Source organism: Xenopus laevis, chromosome 7L (assembly GCF_017654675.1).
Source record: "Xenopus laevis strain J_2021 chromosome 7L, Xenopus_laevis_v10.1, whole genome shotgun sequence".
Taxonomy (NCBI): Eukaryota; Metazoa; Chordata; class Amphibia; order Anura; family Pipidae; genus Xenopus; species Xenopus laevis.
This window is the reverse complement of record NC_054383.1, coordinates 109,269,190-109,284,526: the sequence shown is the minus strand read 5'-3', so window position 1 is coordinate 109,284,526 and position 15,337 is coordinate 109,269,190. Positions and strand designations below refer to the sequence as shown.

Below are 15,337 nucleotides of genomic sequence, written 5' to 3'. Positions count from 1 at the left end.
CATTTAATAATAATGCATGGTGCAAAGTGCAAAACAGAGTCCGTTTTGGCATCCAATGCCACACTGAATATTATGGCCATTTTACTGAATAAAGTGCAATGTGCAAAGCACAAGGCTCATAGATACAAACGAGCCCTAGAATTAACATCTGCCTCAAAACAATGTCACTTTCAGGGCTCCCTATGCCTGCTGGGCCTACACAGGCAACTGATTTGCAAATAATGAATGGCATAATAATGTCATTTCCAGCTCCATGAGCACTGGCATGCCAGAAATGATGCAACTCGCACTGTAACACAATAAAAACACCCGCACCAGTTGTGTCTGATTTTAGCAATGCAGAAACAATTGACTGTGTGCCTTGGTTAATTACACGCAAGATATTTTGCACTTTGCACTTTTTTTTCTTTGGTTTCTGTGCTGATCTCTTATAAGGAGACATGATAGTACAGGAATCATTCTGCATATGCACTACAGCTAGATAGAGCAAGAGAGAGAGGGTGTGCCAAACTCATGCATCGCACGTAACATGCAAGGAGCACGCGCAGACAACTTGCCTTGTGTTTTATAGATTTGAATGTTTCCATCTGGTATTAGTAAAGTGTGCAAGATAATCAACAGAGACTGTTAGTAACCAAGATCTTTTAAACAACGTCACTGCCAGCGGAAGAGCTACATAGTGGTACCAGGGCTGCTTTAAAGGAGAACTAAACTGTAAACATGAATATGGCTAAAAATTACATATTTTATATACTGAATTTATTGCACCAGCCTAAAGTTTCAGCTTGTCAATAGCAGCAATGATCCAGGACTTCAAACTTGTCACAGGGGGTCACCATCTTGGAAAGTGTCTGTGACACTCACATGCTCAGTGGGCTCTGAGCAGCTGTTGAGAAGCTAAGCTTAGGGGTCGTTGCAAATTATCAAGCAGAAAATGAGGTTGGCCTGTAATATAAGATGATGCTACAAGGATGATTATGAAATTCTAATGCTAGTTGCACTGGTTTCTGTGCTGCCATGTAGTAAGTATCTGTATTTATTACTAATCAGCCTTATATTGTGACATTTCTATTCTATGTGTATTGTATATTGTGAGTTTGTTCCTAAGCTCAGTAAGTGAGAGCAGCACAGAGCATGTGCAGTGAATCAGCAGAAAAGAAGATGAGGAGCTACTGGGGCATCTTTGGAGACACAGACCTTTACTGCTAAAGGGCTGTGGTTGCCTTGGGCTGGTACACTTCTTTAGTCTAATTCTTTAGTTAGGCTTTAGTTCTCCTTTAAGACAAAGGCTGAAAGGTCATCGACCCTGCGCCGCTAGCATCAAAGGGACTCCTTGAGGAGAAAACTTATGTACAAAAACATATAAGAATTTTTAAATATCTTCTGTACATACACTGCCGCTTCTTCAATAAATCAGATCAGAGAGAGGCAACCCTTCAGCTCTCCCACAGTCAGATTTATTTAATTTTCTCCCTCCGAGAACAGAGGAAACAGAGGGAATTTCCTGCTTGTTTGACTATGGCCCTGCTTGGCCATGAAGTTAAACCGTGCAGGTTCCCCATGATAATCTCAGTTATTCTCATGCAAATTCTGTGATCTTACTGTGACACATGCAAACATTCAACAAAGATTTACTCTTATTCTCTATTAGACGTATTCATGTTTGGCGGAAATCCTTTTAAATCGTTCGAATTTGCAGTCTACAATTGGAGAAGGAGCACTGGTCCCAGAGGAAAGTGGATTCTGTGCAGGTTGTACCTTATATGGGACCAACATAAAGATCACACAAGTATCATGGTTAGAGGCTGTGACACTATGATGATCCATAGGGTTTTACCCTGCCTGTCTATGAAATGGTAATCACTATATTCCCCTGGTTTATAAGGCAGTTTTTTTTCAGTGCTGCTTACATTTCAGGCTGGGGTACCAGGAAAGTTCTTCCACTGCAGAGCAGTATTGGTTCATTTATGTTAACAGTGCACTGTAGAATTCTGCACTTTTATGTGACTTTAGGTGCACAACGTTGTGAATGTTAAGTATCCCTTATTCCCTTTTGCTGCTGTGACTTATATATTTCTGTGAGAAAATGCCTGAAATTTTAAGGTAGTGCCACTCTAAAGGTGGCCATACACGGGCCGATAAAAGCTGCCGACAGACTGTGTCGGCAGCTTATTGGCCCGTGTATGGGGGCCCCCGATGGGCTTCCCCGATCGAGATCTGTCCGAAAGTCGGCCAGATCTCGATCGGATGGGTTTAAAAATCCCGTTGGATCGCGGCCGCATCTCTTCGTTGATGCGGTCCCGCGATCCGACCGCCCGTTTGCCGAATGCTAGGATCCGATCGTTGGGCCCTAGGGCCCACCATCGGATCTGCCCGATATTGCCCACCTCCGCCAAACGAGCGGATCTATCCATGTATGGCCACCTTAAGAATCAACCAATCTCTGAAGCAACCGATCCAGTGGCCTCTGCCCAGTGTGTCGCAACTTTGTCTGCATGTAAAGGCGCTGCATCAACCTGGGCAAAGACACACGGAGCGGATTTCATCTCAGATACAGGTGAGTACGCATTTTTGTGCCGAACTCTACTCCATGTGTATGCAGGGCTACGAAGTCACCGGACCTTACAGTGCCCCCAATATAACGATGTGATGATATTCCACTAAAGGGGTTATTTATTAAGGACCAAATGCCAAAAAAAAACAAAAAAAACAGGTTTTTTTTACTATAAAACCCGAATTTTTAGTGGGAAAAAACCTCCCAAGGATGAAAAAAGTCAGAATCCGAAAATCCAGCTTCTCAGAACTGCCAAGGTTGCATATAAGTCAATGGGAGAAGTCCAAAAGATATCTTGTTTGATGGGTTTCGCGCAATAATCCGGAAATTTCGGTTTTTGTGGAAAATCCTAAAAAATTTTACAATCCGAATTTTAGAGGTTTTTTTCCCTGCAGAAATTTTTTTTCCGGGAAAAGGTATTGATAAATAAGGGGAAAAAACGCATTCGGATTTGGTTGGAGTACTTTTCAGAAAATAATAAGATAAATTTGGATTTTGATAAATGGGCCTCTAAGTGTTCCGTGGTGGGTGGAGGGGCTTCTTTTGAAAATTATTTTCGTTATTTAGGCACCCGAGTACCGCCCCCACAAAGCTGCTGCCCTAGGTACAGGCCTATATATAGATATGCACCTGTGTGTATTTACCAAGGGCAACAAAGTGGCTGTGAGTCCAGACACAGGAGCGGGCAGAGGCCAGCAGATCATACTAGGGATCTACCGAATCCAGGATTCGGTTCGGGATTTGGCCAGGATTCGCCTTTTTCAGCAGGATCCAGATTCGGCCGGGCAGAAGGATTCCTTCTGCCCGGCCGAACCAAATCCTAATTTGCATATGCAAATTAGGGGCGGGGAAGGAAATTGCGTGACTTTTTGTCACAAAACATGGAAGTACATTTTTTTCCCCTTCCCACCCCTAATTTGCATATGGGTTTGGTTCGGTATTCGCCCGAATCTTTCACAAAGTATTCGGGGGTTCGGCCAAAACCGAAATAGTTTATACATAGACTGAGAATCAGCTCTTTGTGGCACTAGCCTTATGTAAAAACAGGTACATAGATTCTTCCAATTTTGGTAACCCATAGTAACCTACTAGCAGGTAGTATTATTGTTCCACTGCCTGAAAGCAAACATTCGATTGGTTGCTATGGGTTACCAGAATTGGAGCACACTCTGAACTTTTTATTATATTAGACCTTTGGTTCCAAAACTGCAAGCACCTGCAATAATGTATGTACAGAACCAGTAAATTTCCTTTTCAACAGGGCACTGACATGCTTTACAAATTAAACAGAAATTAGCAATGCAGTTGTGCCTATAATGACTACATTGGCTTCTAAGGAAATAGGTTAGACCCAGCAGGTTGATGAATCCAACTTTAGGGCTTTTGATTACTGATGAATAAAAACTTTAGGAATCTCTGTTGTCATTATCGCATAGCAAACACTGCACATGTTATAGCCCTTAGGAAAAGGAGCAAATGCAAAAGTATGTCCTATAGACAACTGACATGGTAGCTGGGATTAATGCATCGACGTTCCTACAGTTGTTTGCAATGTGATTTATTGCAGGTAAATTTCTGTTGCTCTCAACAGAACAGTTTGCACAGAACAGTTTACATGTGTCAAAATTAGATTATTCTCTTATTACGTGCATTTTTCACGTTATAGTGTTCGGCTCTGTATTCACATCACGTACTGTCGTTTTTGGCAGTGATTCCTGTAACTGAAATTTTTCTGCACTGCCAAAGAACATAAACCTGAGAGCACAGCAAGTAGGAAGTGAACGGCGCTATCAATTCATCAGGTTAAATAAAATAAATATAATGGCACCCTAGAGTTTGATTACATTATTTCAGCTTAAAACCACTATTTTTCTTCCTGAGCGCATCTCTATGAGATGTGAGGCACTCTGGGGCATGATATTGCTACAGAGATCTTTGTAGCTGGACTAATACTTACCGGAGCTGTGTTCTCCTTCCGCCCCTTATGTGAGGAAGCAACGTGAGCCAAATACTGGATGACTTTCTTTGTGTTCTCTGTCTTGCCGGCGCCTGATTCTCCACTAGGTTAAAAACAGAGGAAAAAAGTTTTATTCGTAGTGCTGTGACTCTCCTCTGCATGTATGGCTACCTAACATTATTCTCTGCCTAGGGTTTAATCAAAGTTGCTTTATTGGCCCCAAATCAAAAGTAGATACATACAAGGCAAAGTTTTGGACCCCACTCAGCCCTTTCTCAAGCCATGAGGCTTCAAGAGGCTTGAGAAAGGGCCCAGTGAGGTCCGAAACGTTGCCTTGTATGTATCTACAGTTTGTTTTGGGGCCAATAAAGAAATTTTGTTGCACTATATGTTTCTTGGATCACAGGCGGATGGTCCTTCCACTACCCTACCCATCAAAAAGGTTCCTGCTACAGGTAGAAGCTCTTCATATTTGTTTAGGATTTAATCAAGGCACAAGCATCTTGAGCCATTGTGTACATACAAACCACTAGTGATTAGCGATGGGCGAATTTATAAATTGACGCCGCTTTGATTCCGTCACCGGTGTCAAAAAAAATTCTGCAAATTCGCTCCAAAATTCACATCGAAAAGTTTTTTTGATGTCGCTGATGGAATCAAGCCCGGCGTCAATTTAGATGCCGGCAACGACTAACGGATGCCCATTGACTTTAATTAGCGTAAACTTTGGCAAATTTTTCGCCTAAAAATCCGATAAACGGCGAAAACTCTCTGAAATGCGACAAAATTATTTTTACTCCTGACAATTTTTTTCACCCATTAGGGCGTCATTTTCGCTGTGAAACTTGCCGAAAAATTATGCTCATCCATAAAAAGGAGGTAGATGTAAGTGCCCAAAGAATGTGCCAGTAATAGTAGCAAACTCTGCTCTCTCAATTGTTATAAAAATGGCATTTTATTTGCATAAATGGGGCATTACCAGGCCTGGATTTGTGGCGAGGAAAAATTTGAAAATTCTAATTTTCAGTTCGACTCTTAATAAATCTACCCCCTAAACAGTAAGTACCTAGTATTTTCCAGGTATATGTTTACTATGTACATTAAGCACCCAATAATTGTTTTTTTTACAACAAGCAAATTAGAGCTGAAATTCATGACTCCGATATGTGTTCTGTTTACTCACGTGCAAAGGATGGACTGATCTTCCCGATCTAAAGAAATAACAAAACAAAAGTTTAAGAACAACAATAACAATCACGATAAAGAAAACGCTAACAGTGGTGCACATTACTTTCATTCAGGTGTGACTCAGACTAAAGTGCCGTGCTCTTTTAGTCACAATCTCAATAGTGGAATTTTAATTGCTATTTGGTTGCTAGGGCATAATTACCCTAGCAACCAGACAGCATGAGAAATAAACAGTGAAGGTACTGAAAAGAAAGTTGCTGACCCCAAAACCACATATTCACACATTTTCAGTTGAGGACTTTTACGCAAAAGAAATAAAGACCAAATGGAATGTTGCTCGGAATAGGGTCGTCTGTGGCTTATTTAAGGTTCATCTAAAAGTTAACTTCCCCTTTGAGAGTGAATTATGTCCGGGTGTATTACCTTGCTGCATGCTGCGGTATGCTGTCTCTGAAATCGCATATATGTGTGGGGGCACCTCGTGCCGTTTTTTCCCTCGATACATCTCCACTATCTGTTCCGTGTAAATGGGCAAATTCTTGTAAGGGTTAATCACGACACAGAAGAGGCCGGAATAAGTCTGCAAAAAGAAAGAGAAGAGACAGTGAGATACTGTTAAAGCCTGGTAATAAACCACAGACATGGCCATCATCCTACAATGAAAGTAATACTGGAGAGCAAAGGTGACAGTTAGCTTCTGTGAGGCCTGAAAGTCCTTTTCCTGCTCATACAATGTAGATGATTTCAGATGCATTTATTGAAGGAAGCTGCTTATCCTGGTGGCAATACTGGACAATTTGTATTTTAGATTTTCCTTTATTATTAAATATAATAATTATGTAAGAGAGAGACAGACAGACAGACAGACAGTGTTACAAGCTGAGCATGTACAGACTAGGGCTGACTGCTACCATATAAGACCATTGCTGGCAGAATCAACACATACACTATAGCACTACAGGTATGGGACCTGTTATACAGAATGCACTGGGACCTGAGGCTTTCTGGATAATGGATCTTTCTGTAATTTGGATCTCCATATCTTAAGCCTACTAGAAAATCATGTAAACATTAAATAAACCCAATAGGCCGGATTGGCTTCCAATAAGGATTAATTATATCTTAGTTGGGATCAAGTACAAGCTACTGTTTTATTATAACAGAGAATAAGGAAATCATTTTTAAAAATTTGGATTATTTGGATAATATGGAGTCTATGGGAAACAGCTTTTCTGTAATTTGGAGCTTTCTGGATAACGGCTTCCATATCTGTACTTACGTTCATCTGATGGAACACACCCCTTTGCTACAGTTTCATTTCTTTATATGAGTGGGAGACACCATGCTGATTGCCTTCTAGTAAGAAAGACCTTTGTGCATGTATAAATGTAAAACATACCCTAGTGGATGGACAGCATATATGAAAGAATATATGTTATGCTTAATCTTAAGAAGTGCTGTTATATTCTGACTTGTTAAATACAGTCAAAATTTAAAAACAATTTCATTTGATTTAGGTATGATACATAGGCAGACTCCAGCTTGCTTGTGTGGCCCGTGTGAACTCAACTTAAAAAGAAATGCTTGTATGAAGTTCAAATTAATTAACAATATGCATAGTTTATTATTATTATTGTTATTATTATTATTATTATTATTAATAATAATAATAACAACAATAATAATTTTCTTTATTCATATTCATATTTTTATGTTTCATCTTCATAATAATAATAATAATTTACATTATTCTTATTCATATTCTTATTTTTATTTTTCTTCTTTTTAATAATAATAATAATAATAATAATAATAATAATAATAAATATACTTTTTGGATAATTAAAGCATTTTCTAATATTTATCTAAATCTTCCCCAGGCAAGACACAAAATTGTGGGAAATGGAGTCAATGACATTCAAAAATAACTATAAAGTTTATAGTTTTATTTTAGAAAGTTGCATTCATTATGTAATGAGTTATTATATGCTTTACTTCCCCTTTAAGAAATGGAGCTTATTTAGAAATATAATATATAGAAAATATTTCATACTGATCTATTATTATTATAGTACTATATTTATAAAAGACCACCAATGACACAACTAGTCAACCTGTGTGGCTTTTACATCTTGTTAACCTCTTCATCTCAAAGACATGCCCCCTTACACATGAAATCTGGCATACTGCTAAGAAATCAGACTATGAGAAATACTGACCCATTTATGATAACTGTGGCCCCTTTATTCATATTCAGGGGCAGATTTATCAAGGGTCAAATTCCGAATTAAAAAAGACTAACCGAAATTTATTAAAAAAAAATCTAAGCTTTTTCCATGCTTGAACAGAAGGGTAAATCCCAGCTAAAGAGCCAAAAGCGAGTTACATACGGATTGATTTCTTTGCTTGTGTGTAATGCTCCGACTAAGGAACAAGACCAAACTTTGAATGGGTTCCATAGTTGGTTGATGAGGTGAGTCTCTGGCTGGCATCCAGATTAGCTTTGCTCATGGGTGGGTGAAAGACACATGAACATGAAAAATAGCTCCTCATTTATGCTGTAATTGAGGGGAAATAAAACCCCGGGGCATTTCCGTATGTCACACAAAGAATCATCTGTCAAAGTGTGTCTGTCTGTGGCAGAAAATGTTTTGTGGAAAGAATACGGTTCATAGAGGGGCTCAAAGCACATCTCATATATGGACGAGGGGTCTAGATTCATGCAGAAGCAACTGATTCACAAGAGAATAAATCACAGCAATGTCATCAAGCAGGGATGTCTATATAGATGCCAGGTTGGCTGGCCTACCAGAGGGACTCAATAGGGACCAGGCACTAGTGGGGCCCTACCCAGGACAATTCCCATCTGCATATATTTATATCCACCAAGGAAAACGATACCCCCCGAACAATGTAGGTCTCAATAAAAAGATATTGCAAAATACAGCTCATATGTATGACCCTGCTTCATTTAAACAATCCATTTTCATAATAATATACTTTTTAGTAGTATGTGCCATTGGGTAATCGTAAATAGAAAATTACCATTTTAACAAAATAATGGCCGCTCCCTGGGATCATAGGATTCACGGTGCACACAAACAAACCAAACAAACTATACTTGTTAGGTCACATGAGCCAATTAACAGACAGAGTTCAGCATTTTGCTTCCCACATTACTTCCTATTGCATTATTTCTGGTCAGGTGATCTCTAAGGCAGGTCAAGGATAAAGATGTAACAAAAAAGCGAGGTGCACACCAGCTATCTTTATTTAATACAGGTCAACGTTTCGGTCTTTGCCTAAGACCTTTCCAAACTGGTATATATATATATATATATATATATATATATATATATATATATATATCTATCTATATATATATATATATATATATATCTATATATATATATATATATACACACCAGTTTGGTAAGATTCTTTAATATGTCACTTAATAATTCAGAACTTAAAAATTCATTTTGGGGGTTAAGTTTTCCTTTAAACCCTTTACCATTTGGCACTATTAATATAACATTTCTGTAGGACGTGTAACAAACATTGCAAGTCCCATACATTGCTGGAGTGTTTCAACTATGGTCCTTTCAATACTGCTGAATTATAACACCATGGTGAATCCACTGTAGGGCTGCTGTAAAGGCCAGGCCAATAGAACGTTGTTACTGCTGCCATCTTGCCATCCCTTTGCCAAGCTTTGTAAATGATATGGGTAAAATTCCATGGAAAATAGAAATACCAGCCAGCATGCTGTAGAATTACAAGGAAATGGGACAGAAATGTATTTGCCACCAGAGAAGCCAAGGGGACACACCTACCCCTCAACAATATACAGCAGGGCTGTGTTGGGAAATGGGGCCTGTAATTACTGGTTGTTCTGGCCTGCTCCCATCTCAAAGCTAATTAGAGAGAAGAAGTCGCACAGTAACCTGCAATTCCCTGCATAGAAAGCTTTGGTGGGGATGGGAAACAGTCCTTCTTAAAATGATTCTTCTCATGATTTTTATGGTATAGTTTCTATTTCTAAATTACACTGTTTACACTGCAAATAATTCACTCTACCATGAAAAATGTCATTCCTAAACCAACAAGTGTATTTTTTATTAGTTGTAATATTGTGTGTAGGCAGTCACGTTCATGTGCTTTCAGAAAGAGCCAGCGCATTAGGATGGAACTGCTTTCTGGCAGGCTGTTGTTTCTTCAACTAAATGTAACTGTAGGAGTTGCAGTGGGACATGGGTTTTTACTATTGAGGGAGCTGTTATCTGGTTACCTTCCCATTGTTCTGCTGATGGGCTGCTGGGGGGGGAAGGGAGGGAGGGGTGATATTACGCCAACTTGCAGTGCAGCTGACTGTTTATCAGAGTACAAGTCACGTGACCGGGGGCACCTGGGAAGCTGACAATATGTCTAGCCCCATGTAAGATTTCAAAATTAAATATAAAAAAACTTTTTACTCTTTTGAAAAACAAAAACAGTGCAGAAGTCTGCTGGAACAGCACAATTAACTGATGCAATTTGGAAAAAAACAAGTTTTCCCATGTCAGTATCCCTTTAAAGTGCACCCATTGGGAGAGAAACAGGCTTTGTATTGAACTGGTTGATTATACCTCCCAACATTTGATCACACCCATATTGTGGCCACAACCCTTAAATACTATGTCCTTTTTACAAAATGTGGCAGGGTATGGAAAGTTTGAACACATTTCTGGGCATTTTAGGGTCCTGTTTTATGTGTTATTGTAGTTTTGCTAATAAAGGTGAATTGTCCTTTCAGCTGTAAGTTCTCACAAGAGCCCTGCTTATCTTAAATAGTTACAATTGTATCTTTGCTTATCTTAAATAGTTACAAATGTATTTAAGTGCAAGTACTGAGTATTTTGGGCTCTATGCCCAAAAGCCTCTTATTTAATTATTATTTAAGCCCAGAAGCTGCCACATTGCTTGCTTACATTACTTGCTGTGTAACAGCAGTTGCCCTTATGGCCAGCAAGATATATGTTCAAAAGGAGGAAAACTTCATGACATGGAAAGGATTAGCCAAATATGAAAAGCTGAAAAACAGATGGTCATTTACTAATTGTCAGTGTCAGTAGAAAATAGGAGTGCTACCTTTGGCCTGCTGCAACTCCAGGCGAAGGGGGTGAAGGGCAACGACAAGGGCCAAACAAATAATGTCAGGGGCGGAACAAGTGACATCAGGGGCAGATCACGTGACATCAGGGGAGGAAATCATGATGTCAGGGGACAGGATTATTACAATGTGTGTCACATCAATCATGGAGAGATTTCTTAATTTGGAAGACTGGGCAGGTCGTTTTTACCCAGACAGTACTATCTGGGCCAAAGCCAGCCAGGTGGCAACCCTAGTATGCGACTCCTGTAATATTTGCATCACGTCTAGTAACCTGTAGCAAACAACGCAATGGTTGTGTTTAAAAAAGCAGACCAGTAATTCTCACTTGCTGACTGGATGCAATGGGTTACAAGAATCAATGCTAAGTAGTGCAGGCCCACTTGCCATCTTGGAGTCATAGTCCGATTGCCATTTTGGAGTCAGGAAGGAATTTTTTCTCACTCTGAGGCAAATTGGAGAGGCTTTTTTGCCTTCCTCTGGATCAACTTGCAGTTAGGCAGGTTAAAATAGAGTGAAGAGGTTGAACTTGATGTGTGTGTCTTTTTTCAACATAAATTACTATGTTTCTATGTAAAATGATCCCCATATACAAATCCTGGGGCCAAGGACACAAGTGGTCATTTAGTACAAAGCAGGATACAAAGTGCAAGATCCACCATGTTTTTGCAGTTTGCACCAAGCCCTGGACAATAAATGAATTGCTGCAGGACTCTATGCTCCGACATGGATTACGGAGACCTGCATCTGCCCCATAAATACAGTGCTTGATTTTGGCAGCCACAAGCCTAACCTAAATGAACTCTACTGGGTATGCTCTTGCTATGTTTTTCTGGGGCTGCTATCGCTTCAAATGTGCAATTTTTTATCCAGGTGTGTTGCTGGGTGACATCATAACTGTGTAAGCCTCTGGCATGCCAATGTAGCACAGTCATACTGAAACTGCCATTGTGCAGTCTCATTCCAGCAACTGCCACACAAAGGCAGTTTAATAGCCATCACATCAGAAATTTGCAGTTTAGAGAAAAAGTGGAAAAGCAGGAACTATGCAGCAAATAAGACACAATGGCTGACAAAGGAAATCAGAAAATGATGTAATAGTGTGCCATGTTAGGGCAGAGACACACGCTCAGATTCGGGGAGATTAGTCACCCGGCGATAAATCACCTCTTATTTGGGCCGACTAATCTCCTCAAATAGCCTACGCCAGCTAGAATTTAAATCGCCAGCAGGATGGCAATCGGATCGCTTTGTTTTCAGAAGTCACCCAGAGTTGCCTTACGAGGAAACTTCGGGCAACTTCGGAAAACGAAGCGCTCCGTGTGCCATCCTGCCGGCATTCTAGATTCTAGCCGGTGGGAGGCAGTTCGGGGAGATTAGTCGCGCTGAAGAAGAGCCGATTTATTGCCGGGCGACTAAATCTCTGAGCGTGTGTCTCTGCCCTTAATAATCAGAATAAGGAAAAACACTTCGACTTATAGGAATATTTATTTTCATACTGCAAATGTTTATACTTTTGAACCTATGACAAATGCCCTATAGATAACAATGAAAACGTACCATCTGTTTGTCACCTAAATATTATACTTGTCTGTTGAACTTTATAGAGCTTAGGCAAGCAATATGGCAGCTCCTAGTCACATGGACAAAGACAAATATAAAAAGTAGAAGTGCCCTGAGCACAGGTACCTATGGCCTTATATTCAGCATTTATCCATTACACAGCTGTAGAAAACTGCCATCCAATTGTTAATACTTGCCAGGAAAATATTTGGAAACAGATGAAAGGTATAACGCCACAATAATAATGAGCTATAAATATAGAGACTGCACATGAAGATGTAATATTTCTGTTTGTATTGAAGCAAGATTAAACAGTGGCAGAGACACTGCATAGACAGGTGCATAGAAACAAACACATACGAGAGCAAGGAATGAGCCACATGTTATGAACTAATCCTGGATAAAAGACACTCTACTGGAAAAACACACAATTTCTCTACCCCAATGTTTCAGAATAGCAAGACGTGTGTTGGACAACTAGGGTGTTATTTATTAAATTCCGAATGCCAAAAACTCCAAAACTTTAGAATTTTTCGGGATTTATTATACCCTGAGGATGGAAAAAGTCTGAATCCGAAAATCCGGCATCTCAGACCTGCTGAAGTTGTATATAAGTCAATTTGAGAAGTCGTTTGAGAAGATATCCTGATCTGCACTGGGGTTCGTGCAAAAATCCGAAGACTTTGTGGTTTCTCGGGTGGAAAATCCAGAAAATTTGTATTATTCGAATTTTCTGATGATTTTCATGATTTTTTTTTTTTTGTTTTTTCCTAAACTGGAGATTTTCGGGGAAATGTATTGGTAATTAATGGGAAATAACCCATGCGGATTTGGTTGGAGTATATTTCAGAAAATAATGGGATAAATTCAGATTTTGATAAATAACCCCCCTAGTGTTCCTCTGAGCAGTTTTGGAAATAACTAGGGATACACCAAATCCACTATTTTGGATTCGGCCGAACCCCAGAATCCTTTGCGAAGGATTCAGCCGAATACCGAATACGAATCCTAATTTGCATACACAAATTAGGGGCGATAAGGGAAAAACATTTTTTACTTCCTTGTTTTGTGACAAAAAGTCACGCGATTTCCCTCTGTGCCCCTAATTTGCATATGCTAATTAGGATTCGGCTTGGCCGAGCAGAAGGATTCGGCCGAATCCTGCTGAAAAAGGCCGAATCCTGGAATCCCTAGAAATAACACCTTGCATTAATAACACCTTGCATTCATTTTCTAGTCTAAGTTGTTTCTGAGATATTAGCAGATTTGGACTGCTAATACCACCCTCTTGGCTCAAGAGCTTGCTATTAAGTCAAGAAAATGGTATTAGCGGTCTAAAACTGACATCTGACAGATTACTAAAATTAGAAAATAGTTCTAAACTGCATAACTGCTCAGAAGGACACTCAGAATATGTTTAATCAATTCGTCTTTTAGAGTTTAGCTCTCATGAAAGTCCCACATGCGAGCATAGCCTAAGTTACATATTGTTTTGTTATAAGGCTAAGTGCAAATGAACGGCTGGAGGAAGTTAGGAGATGCTGAGAACATCAACCCTTCAGAATAGACAAAGGGAATTAAGTTGTACTCTTCCGTGCAAATATTCCTTTCATGGTAAATCTAAACAGACTTGGTTAATTCTATAAAGGGAAGTGACTGATTGCCTGTCAGCCTTACATTATAATTTCAGTCCCCAGTTAATAAATGAAGTTAGTGTAGTTGATTATACATCACTTAGATCTAAAGATGCAGCTGCATGTTTCAAAGCAAAGTGGCTTTTTTCGTGGCAGGGCAAGCTGTAACATTTACAGTCCCCTTTGTGGGTATTAAAGTGCTTAGCTTCAAATAATTCGGAATAGTCTTTTTAGGATCACCGAGGAAAATATTTTCAACCAGGGTTTCTTTCATCTCACCTTGAGAGTACAAAGAATAAAATGTTCCGACTTGTTTATAAAGGCAAAGTGCACATCCCATGCCAGTGCTGAAACTGGAGCTGGACTGATGGAGCAGAGACAAGAATATAGGTCTGTAGTGAGGGCATTTATAAGAGGATTACTGGCCTAAAAACATTGATTGACTGATTGCCTTGAAATCCTGCACCATTTATAAAGGCTTTTTCCCCTGTATGTATGTTCCCTTATTTTACAAAATAAAAATGTGTAAAATCATGTCTCAAACACTATGTGGTACAGTGTTGGAATTTAGGTATGTGCTGAATCCATTATTTTTGGATTAGGGCAAATCCTCTACTTGGTGGTATACCAATGTGAACACTAATTTATGTCTCCAACATTTGCTTAAAGGGGACCTGCCACCCAAAAAAAATATTCAAAATCCTATTTTATCACATTAGTCAAGCAATATGAACTTTAATTACACAATATAAATTATCTGAATCTTGTTTCCTTCAGTCTGGGAACTCATAATTATAGCAAGCAGACAGGAGCCATTTTGTGGACACTGTTATTAAGACAAGCCTTGTATCATCTCAGAATCTTGTTTGTGCACCAGAATGGGGGACCTGATGTCCATCCACATGCCTTGGCTACACAGTTAAATGTTGAAGAGAATGGGAGAATGTGGTGAGAGCAGTGACATCTACGAAGTGCTGAATGGAAAGTGAAAGTAATTGTCAGCCCCGCCTCTATGCCTAAGGCATAGAGGAGGGGCAGACAATATTTGATTGACAGCTATGAATGTTTTATTAAAAAAATAGTAATTGGATTTCATGTTGAATTTGAAAAATACTTATTATACAGCTTTTTGTGTCCGGGTAACAGGTCCACTTTAAAGGGGTTGTTCACCTTTAAATTAACTTTTAGTGTGATTTAGAGAGTGATATCCTGAGACATTTTGCAATTGGATTTCATTTTTTTATTATTTGTTTTTTTTGAGTTATTTAGCTTTCAGCAGCTCTCCAGTT

General features: G+C 39.3%; 1 protein-coding gene across 7 annotated transcripts in view; it reads right to left on the bottom strand.

Moving 5' to 3' along the window:
- LOC108696665 (myosin-10) overlaps positions 1 to 15,337 on the bottom strand; it is a 114,552-nt gene that overhangs the window by 57,684 nt on the left and 41,531 nt on the right. For all 7 annotated transcript variants that reach the window (XM_041569485.1, XM_041569486.1, XM_041569487.1 and 4 more), the window contains exons 3-5: positions 6,123 to 6,279; positions 5,695 to 5,722; positions 4,512 to 4,614 (exon numbers count right to left, since the gene is read on the bottom strand). In XM_041569485.1, coding sequence (XP_041425419.1) covers positions 4,512 to 4,614; positions 5,695 to 5,722; positions 6,123 to 6,279 — 288 coding nt within the window. The remainder of the gene's footprint in view (positions 1 to 4,511; positions 4,615 to 5,694; positions 5,723 to 6,122; positions 6,280 to 15,337) is intronic.